Source organism: Hippocampus comes, unplaced genomic scaffold (assembly GCF_001891065.2).
Source record: "Hippocampus comes isolate QL1 unplaced genomic scaffold, H_comes_QL1_v1.1 scaffold104, whole genome shotgun sequence".
Lineage (NCBI taxonomy): Eukaryota > Metazoa > Chordata > Actinopteri > Syngnathiformes > Syngnathidae > Hippocampus > Hippocampus comes.
This window is the reverse complement of record NW_017806072.1, coordinates 4,370,479-4,380,259: the sequence shown is the minus strand read 5'-3', so window position 1 is coordinate 4,380,259 and position 9,781 is coordinate 4,370,479. Positions and strand designations below refer to the sequence as shown.

General features: G+C 45.8%; 1 protein-coding gene across 1 annotated transcript in view; it reads right to left on the bottom strand.

Moving 5' to 3' along the window:
- Window positions 1-3,283: 3,283 nt before the first annotated feature.
- tshz3a (teashirt zinc finger homeobox 3a) overlaps window positions 3,284-9,781 on the bottom strand; it is a 24,590-nt gene continuing 18,092 nt past the window's right edge. The window contains exon 2 of the mRNA XM_019894257.1: window positions 3,284-7,480. Within this exon, the coding sequence (XP_019749816.1) occupies window positions 4,176-7,480 (3,305 nt within the window). The 3' untranslated portion in view covers window positions 3,284-4,175. The remainder of the gene's footprint in view (window positions 7,481-9,781) is intronic.

Here is a 9,781-nt window from a genome sequence, read left to right as displayed (position 1 = left end):
ATCACATGACTACAGATAAACATGAATGATTAGGCTTGATGTCAGCAGGTTATGCTTCGTGCCTTGTTTTACACCAGTTATATTTGATTTAAGGGCTCTTATCATTGATATCACAACGACATCATATTGATTTCAGTTTAAAACATCAAAAAGGTCCATTAAAAAATGGACAATCATGAGCCAAGACGGTTCCGTCCATTTTTAGGCTTGGTTTCAATTTTCACATTTTAATGAAACAAAATGCCTTAACCAAGTTCATTTTTCAAGCTGCTTTTGAATTAAGGCAAAATATGCAGTTGTGTTTTCAGCAGTGTATTTCTTGCATGTCTGCAATGTTTGTGGAATATATTATGTCATGCCACATTGACATGGAATGCAACTTATGACCCAAAGTTGATTCCCTGACACTGACACAGGGCCGAGGTGCACAAGAAAGCAAATAAGTGTCTGACATCCATTCGAGGTAACGGTAAAGCGTGTCATTTTTGGTTGAATTGACACAAATTAACCTGCTGGAAAAAGCAAACAAACAACAAAACAAAACTAAAATGACCTTGCTAATGTGGTTTATTGATTATAATTCCTGTCAAATATTCACTTTGTTTCTTCATGTGGCAATGTGAATTGCATTATAAAAATGTTTGTACTGTATACTGTATCGATTAAACGTTTTTTTTTAAATGAACCTGTATTTTCATAATTACAGTTGAATGCCGAGGTTGAACATATCCTGGTCCAATCGGAAAAAACATGTTGCTTCAATTCCACTGCGAGATGAAGGGTGTTGGATTCTCAAGCTTTCTGCTTAACGTTGCTTTTAAGCAATGCCTAATTCTGGCCATATTTCTTATTTGGATGTAACATGACGACACAACACTAAACTTTAGTTTGGCCGTCATCGCGTGACTCCGCCCATACATTAGCGAGACGGTGGGGTGAAAGGTCCAAGGTGAAGCTTGCGAAGTCTCTGCGCGGACTCCTTTGAGGCTGTCACAAGCCATCATGTCTCTTTTACCATCGAGCCTGCATGACTGGGCAACGCTTCATACTTTTGTCATGACATGCAAGGTTTTTTTGTCACAGCACTCAGCATACTTGATTAATATAAATCTTTCAGTTTAATACTTGACCCATTTGTTCCCCTTAACCTGTTGATATTTTAGGACTTGGATTAATCCGCCGCTTTAAAAGAAGACGAGTAGCTTTGATTAATTCTCGTGAAATATAGCTTATCGCAGAGCATCCTTGTGTTTGACGAAGCAGCTCATATCAAAAGCTTACTAAGAAAGGAGCAATAGATTTCACGGTGCCCCGCAGACATCCGCTATTACTTTGGCAGCCATTTTGTTTTTCTAAATACATAGCCTGTCCTCTTCAGCTGTCTGTCTGCGGGTGCTGTCAGCCACTCAGCTGTGATTGGTCTGATGGGCTTGATGCTCATCACTCTGTCAGGCTTGGTTCGCCTTTCATTAGGCCGGGCCCCTCCATCCGCCACACTCGCACAAATCACATTGACATCCAAACTCCTCACAACCGCGGAGCAATTTAACTGATATTCATTAGAGGGATGACAAGAGCTGATGGGAGATCTGTGGAGTGGGGGGACTTTCACTTCTCCTCTTATCCTATCCTCGTCCTGTCCGCCTCCTTCCTTCCCTCTCTGCCGCTGACTTTGTTTTAGGAGCATTGAGGCGCATCAGCGTCTGTAACAAGCCAGCCCTCAAGGATGGCGAAGACAAAAGAACAATGGATAATGCATCTAATCTTCTCTTTATTATCACAGAAAGATACAGCAGAGAGGAGTCTGTGTTTTCCCATGCAAAACAACCTACAATGTCACATCCACAGTTACAACGCTGTCCTCTTGCAGCCTCGATAATGCTCATCCAAGCAGAAGTCCAGTCATTTAGCCGTCTCCCTCCAGCCCCTCATTAACCCCCAAAGTGTCAACTATCTCATTAACGCCGCCAACCATCTTCACCTCGTGCCCATCACTTACCCCAAAGCCTTCATCAACACATACAAGGCTGCAAAAAAGTCCATTATGTCAAACGTAATTGAAGGCCTGCGCCGACTCCGTAATCGCAGATAACACGGACGATATTCAATAAAGGCAACTTGGGCTTTTCATTTGCATTATCACTGGCTACTGGTCTGAGTGCCATCTTTCAATTACCATTCTTTGTTAAGGGTTTTATTCTGCTTGTCAGGCGTGAGTCATCGTCGGGTTCTCCCACAATGTTAGACCAATGTATCCTAAACGTTGGAGGGCCGGGAGCGAGTCTGAGGCAGTAATGAGTTTGTGTGAGAAGACGGGGTCAGGACACAGTGTGTGTGTGTTAATTAATCTGTTCCCGGGTGGGAGGAACTGAAGCAAGATGATGAGATTTAAGAGAGTAAATGGGTGTGCTGCACTGGAGCTGTCCTCTGTTGAGTGAGCGAGCGGGGTTAGAGGCTGGCCAAATGGCCGTCGCCATAGTAACCAGATAACTTCCCAGTCCTGAGTCTGTCATGTCAGTCGGGCGTGACAAGCAAAAGAACAGTGTCTCCAGCCACCTTTCGAGTAAGATGCTTACTGCTGTGAAACATTCAAACTTTGTAGATGGCACAGAGCCTGAATTTTGACGATTCTGATGGCGTCAACACCTGCCACTAATATTGTTAGATCCAAAAGTGTGCTTTGAGGGAATAGCACCTGTCAGTGAAGTCTGCACCACTGTCAGCTTGTCTCAATGCGCATATACACCATCCCCTTTATTTTTTCCAAGGGACGGTCTTGGAGTACAGGTGTGTGCCAGATCTGCTGTCTGTGCCCGGGGCTCCTGATGGCATCCAAGCCCCTGTGGTAATCATCCCACTCCGCCTGCTGCAGCATCCTGCCTGCCTCCTCCTCCTCCGCCTCCAGTGGCTCGTTTCGGAAACATCTGGTGGTTTACATGCAGCACGCAACACCTGCCAGACGCCTTGCAGGCAGTGGCACCACTCGCACCTCCAGAGACGGGCCCGATGTGGCGACGGAGAAATCATTGGGAGTTTTAAATATTAAAACAATTGTCCATATAACTGTGCAATGGGTCGAAAAGAGATGGCCATAGATTTGATTTGTATGTGACCCCGCCTCTCAACCAAAGTCAGCTCTGATCGGCTCCAGCTCATGCTAACGAGGACAAGCGGTAAAGAAAATAGATGGATAGAATTTGATGGCTCGGTTAATAATATGATTATGAATGCAAATGGAACTGGTAAATATTTAAAAAAAAAAAGAAACAAAACACATTCTACGCAGCATTAATTCAGTTTAATAATAGAAGCACAAGGCATTAACATAGTTGTTTTTTTTTCTTTATCAAATAACATTTATAAAACTAGTGTGCAAAACATTGTCCTTTTATTCTTCTTCAAGGCTCTGCACCAGTGGATAGTCATAGTCCTTTTTAAATTAAGAAATATAACAAGTATGCATAATTTAAACAGCGAGTTGTAAGCATATACACTATATGTACATTTTTACATAAACAGACCTGGATTTTGTCTCACACTCAATTATAAAGTACAGTGAATCTTTTACAATCAGCAAGAAACTCCAAAGATAGACATAGAACTACATTTAAACATACAATTTTGCTGTTTGGCTGATGTTTTTTTTTTTAAGAGCTTTTCGGGGTATTTGGTTGTTTTAAGCTGTTACAAGAAGACCAATTAGAAGTGTCATTTTAAAACTTGGGGCAGGACAGGACAGGACTGTACAAATGTTAAGATCTGAACATGCAGTTTATCACCAAATCAACGCCCCCTCCCCCAAAAAAATCCCCCAAATACAAAATAAATAGAGTCGATGAATTTCAAGTTGTTTGTTGACTTAGAGTATTTACCTTTTGTCTTTCACATCAAAAGGTGCACAAAAATTGAGACATATGACACAATTACCAACAAATTTGGTTGAATTTTTTTTGGACATTCAAATTTTATATGAAAACACTTTATCTTTAAATACAGAGACCCTTGAAAATCCTCAAGACCCGACAGATGCAAATTCTTTGTGCTGACACTTTTTTTTTTTTTTTTTTTATACCAGTAGTAGTTCTTGGCATTTTAGTGCATTATACCACAATTTGTATTTAAGTTTTCAACAAATTCAATGGAACTTCATCCAGTTTTCGACTGATGACAGCACACTAGTGCTTTTCGAGTTCGCACACATAGAGCAAGTGGTCCTCTGGAGACTTCCCGTGACTCTTGCTGAGGTGAAGTTTGATGGCATGCTTAGTGGCAAATTTACGGACACAGAGCTGGCAGCGGTACACAGAGCCATTACTACTGCAGTCATCTTGTGGCGACATGTACGACTCCAGGGGCGCTAGCTTCTCAGCGAGAGTGTGGGAGTCCCTGACAGTCTGTTTTGGCGAGAGCTTAGCCAAGTCCCTGATTCTAAAGCCGAGGTGCGCTTCCAGGTGACCAACATATGCTGACGGGGTTCGGATCTGTGAGGCACAGTCACTACAGAAGAATACAGGCTGACCAGAGTCCAAGTTCTTCAGGAACTTGGTCCTACCGGTTCTTCTTAGCTGGTACTTGACATTAGCTAGCCAGTGGCTAATGGTCGTCATTGAGAGACCTGTGAAACGAGATATGTGCATTCTCTCCTGTGGGCTGAGATCATTGATGATGTATTTCCCCTCGGAGGTCTGTCTCAAAGTGGAGGCGAACTGTGCCTGCAGGAGGAGGAGGTGCTGGGGATTCCAGCTGGAGTGTCGACCCTTGCGTTTATGACCGTGCAGATTTCCATCGTCATCATCGCATGCAGAGACCAGGCCCTCGACTTTATCGGTGACCCGTGACCGAGATGCTGGTTTCGGGGCGGGCTGGGATTGTGTCAGGTTTCTCAGCATGTCTGAGATATCAGACAAGGCATTCTCATGCAAAGGACTGTTGGATGTATATGGAGAAACCACTGTTAGCTGTACAGGGGTGACAAGAGAGGAGGGCGAGATGGAGGAGGCAGTGGATGAGGGTGTTAAGGGAGCCGACGCCATCGATATTCCTTTCTCACCTTTCCCTTTTGTGAGGTCCATAGGCTGGTCGTCACTGGACTGACAAAAACTACTGTCAACTACAGTTTCAGGCTTCTTAGTCTGTAGGGGAGGGGCAGCCACAGCGGCCCTCTCGGCCATGCTCTGGCTGAACCGGGAGAGGAGGCTCAGCGGATCTTGGTTGGGCAAAGAGGGCTTGGCTGCTTTCCCCAAATGAATGCTCATTACTGACTGAAGAGCACTTAGAGGATTGACAAAGGGCTGCTCTGGAGGAGAATGGCCAGTGATGATGGCGGTGCTGCATGTTAAATCGGAGGCATGCGGGGATTTAACTGCTGCCTCTCTCGTGGTTTCTGTTGCCGGGGATGCTTGGTCGCTATGGATTCCCCTGTCACTATTGGCTGGGGTGAGTGCCCTCATTTCCCGAGGTGAGTCAACCTGTCCACCCTTATGCAATTCACCCGCCTCACTTTTGCAGGGGGAGAGATGGTTTTCCCTTTTGGGAGACAACCGCTTCACCCTTTGCTCCACTTTTGCTACTTTCTCAGTCACTTTTTTCACTAAATCTTCCATCGCCTGGAAGTTGTTGCTGGGAAAGGGGGAGGACTGGGTAAGAGGTGGGCTAATTAGAGGCTGGTTGCTGGTGAGGGGGGACAACACTCCATCCCCACCATTAAACAAGAACTTCATTGGGGAGTTCTTTTCAATGCTCCCCTGTTGTAGCTTGATGGCACTGGGGAACTGGTAAGCTGCGTGAATGCTAGGATAGCCCCCCCAGCTTGGATTCCCACTCTGGGCCTTGTTGATAGCTGATGTCACAGTGTTTTCCAGCGATTTCAGAATATCCAGGCCCCCTTTAGGACCCTCCTTCAGGTCTTCCTCAGTAAGGTAGTTATACTTTGAGATATCATATTTTTCCTCCTTCTCTGGATCCTCCTCCTTCCTGACTGAAATTTGTTTTTCATTGCCAAGGTCCTCTTGCTTTGTACACTCCTCTTCAACCTCCTCCCTTTTGATCTCTTTGAGAGGAGGAGAGCTGGCAGGGGGGGTTGGAGTGGTTTGAAGAGGCGGAGGAGAGAAGCTGGACGGTGCCAGTGGGACGGACTGAACTCTTGGCTCCGTAGGTGTGGTCACTCTCCCAGGGTTAGGGGAGGTGGCCTCAGGATGCGTTTTGGTTCGCTTTCCTACAGAGTTCGTCACCCTCAGAAAGTGCCCAGTCACCATCATGTGGGTCCTCAGCTCTTGCAATGTATTGTGTGAACTCCCACACTCCATACATTTGAGGATCTGGAATTTGTTGGATTCAAACTGGCAGGCATAGCTACCGCCGTTCTGGTGAGCATATCGGTTACTAGAAGCGGTGTAGGGGCTGGAGGAACGTTTCTGTGAGGATTCACTCAAGTCTGAATGCGAGGGCTTAACTTTTGGGGTTCCTTCTCTGGAACGTGGTGAGGCAGTGTGCTCCAGCCCCAGAAGTCCCCTTTTTTTAGAAGATAAAATTTTAGTGGCCACGGGGGCCATGGGCTCCTTCAGAGGCACTTTCTGGTAGTGTTTGGTCTTGATCATGTGGACACTAAGGTCCTGTAGAGATTCAAAGGAGTGGCCACAGTACATGCACTTCAAAACCTTCTGGGCATCCTCTTTGCCCTCCATTTCTAAAAGAGACCGTTTGCGGGGCTTGGACCAGCGCTTTGCACCATTTCCTGATTTATCCTGGTTGTCATCCCGGTAGTGGCCCGTATCGTTCATATGAACTGTCAGCTCGACCAGTGTGTCGTAAGCGGCACTGCAGCCCTTGCAGCGGAACTTGCTGGCCCCAGTAAAAATTGAACCAAACAACTTGGGATTTTGCCTGTGGAGCTGGACTGTGCTAAAAAGGCTTGGCTCAGACTGGGCAGTATGATGACTCTGGGGAGGAGTTTGCTGAAGCGTCTTTGCCACCGCTGACTGATGCCAATCATAGCTGCCACTACTACAGCTACTACTGCTACTGGTGCTGTTGCTGCGAGTTGGCTTCTCTGTCGAAGCAGATGGTGGCACCTGTATCGGTTTTGTATTAAAGTTCAGCGGTGCCCACAGAGGACTGGTGAGGAAGCTGGAGTAGATGGCCTTCATATGTTCCAAAGTGTCCATACCAACGGGTGGTGTCTTCGTGCCACCATTTAGAGGCGCCGTGCCCAAGTTTCCTTCAGTTTTTCCGGAGGGGCTGTCAAAGTCTGAGAGACAATCACTGATCTCGCTCACATGTGACTCGCTGTCCATCTCCTGCCCTGACAGCTCTGCAGCCCCTACTGATTCCTGGTCACATGCTTGGTCCTTGGCAGACCCGACACTTTTCTCCACAATCTCATCTTTCATGGGAAGGTCATCCTGAGGGGCTGCGGGCAGGTCGCCTGCTTCTGCCTCCTCATCCTCTGCAGGGTGCTTTGTCAGCTCCTCCGGAGAATACGCTGTAGGGCAAATGGAGACAAAGAGAGAAAGAACAAGATGAGTAAAATTGCAAGGAGTCAACACGCTGTGTTAGAATAACTGAAAAAAGTTTCTCTGCAATGTGTGCCCGAGGACTCCCCGGGATAAATGAGCCATCTGTGTGGGAGCCTTTAAAGCTGAGCTGAGAAATTACAGTCATCCCATTTCACCTCATCAACCGTTGAGGTGTTATTTTCCTCTAGGCGAGCCTGTATTTATATACTACCCCAGCCACATGGAACTTATGCCTCCCCTCTTTTCACTCCCTGTATTGGAGGAAAACAAAAAAAGAAATATCTTGGCAAAAACATAATGCGCCATTTTATTTATCTCAGGGCGCAACAGCTTGAAATGAAAACTAAATCTGAAATTAATGAAGCCCAATCTTACTGTGGCATTCTCCTCTGGGGTAATAAATGAGTTGGATCAACCTCCATCTGTCAGTTAATATGTCTGACGCCTCTTCATCTGCCCTTTTCTCTGATCACACACACTTACAGGCGCTCGTAATAGCAAAAGCTGAAGAGTTCCAAATGAGGAATGTTTGAATTTTGTTGATGCAAGTTCGACATGTCAGCTATGCATCCTGGAGTGAACTGGAGAGTTGGTTAGCTCTGTAATATGTGCAGTTGGTTGCATGCTACAAATCTCGACCATATTTTGCATATCATTAAATAGAGCAAGAATTCAAATAAGTTGGAAGAGACTGAACTAGACAGAAGGACATTAAGGCAGTCAGAATAGAGTGCGGCATTCAAGAAATCTGTCTCTGACTGCGTATACTCGTATTTCAAACTGTGACATTGTGCGCCACTAAGTGTAAGGTTAACTAACTCGACGAACCCAAACGCGTGCCTGCACATTTTTGTAGACCTAATTAACCTAATTTATTTTAGTCTAAAGACTGAAAACCTATGACAAATTGTTAATGTAGACTAAGACTTACAGAAACTATCATTGCCGAAAAAGCTGTGACTGCTAGTTGTGACGACTTTGTTGGTCCACATCTGAACACACAAACACCATGACAAAACTCTGCGCGCCCTCCCCCAGGCCCCCCTCACACTCACGTCCACTCTAAACAAAAATGTCATAGCAGAAATAACTCTCATTTCCAATGCTAACAGCCAATCTCCAGACATCCATGCGGCTGGCGCTGGTCTGATTTAGGCCCCGGGGGCTAAGTCAGTAGGCAGCTCCACAGTGCTGGCCAGACTAATGGAGACCTGGCAGGTGCGGCCCACTCTGTGTCCTCCCAGAGATTTGGTTTGTCACTGGGTATCCATTACCTGCCATTCTGGGCTGATAGGCCTTGACAGCCCTGATCAAAAGATGTCGTCGGGCCCCAATCCGTTTGGCAGTTGGTGGCATGTCGTTTGTAAAAAGGGCCAAGCAGGGTGTAAATAAAATGACATGATCGCTTCCCTGGCCCCTCATGTTCTGGACACAATTATGATAATGTGGAAGTGGAAGGGAGGGAGGGATCTGGGAGGATGGAGAAAGGGGCAAGGAGTTAAATTGCTCATGCTCGGGCAAACACGCAAGGGAACACTGCTACCAGGCAATTGACTGCCCACACCCTCTTTCCTTTTACTTTAGGTTTTCATCCGCTTCTCCTCTGGAAGGAATTGCTGTCAGATTCTCATTTGAAAGAGGAAATCCAGTCAGGATGAGGTAGTCGCTGTAATGTGTTTGTATCCTCGCTAACTAGTCACAGATGTGAGCTTGTATCAGGCGAGGCTGCCACATCACTTGACCAAGTTGTCAGGTCACTAGTCTCTTTCTCAATAAAAAACATTATGAGACGTATCTCGGCACAATGGCTGACAGTTTCATGCATCTAATGCTCTAACCCAGGGGTCCCCAACCTTTTTTGCCCCACGGACCGGTTTAAGTCAGACAATATTTTCAGGGACCGGCATTTAAGGTGTGGCGGAATTAATGCAACAAAATAATATGGTATGAGCTGCATGAAAACTGTGGTGTTTTCGAAATATAATAATAAACACAAGGAGCGTCTAATCTGGTCGCAACACTCTTATCGCTCTGGTAATGTTTAATGCCTTCAAAAAACGCAAATTCAAAGTGCATGAAAATGACGACTCACCGCAGCCCCGAGCTTGATTTTCTGCAATCAGACAGTCCCATCTCGGGGTAATAGGAGACAATGACACCTCAAGTGTGTGGTTTATGTCCAGTCTACTTCGTAATTTTGTTTTAGTCGCTGTTGCTGCATAAACTCCCCACCTCACACAGGTAGGATGTCGGAAATAGCAACAGTG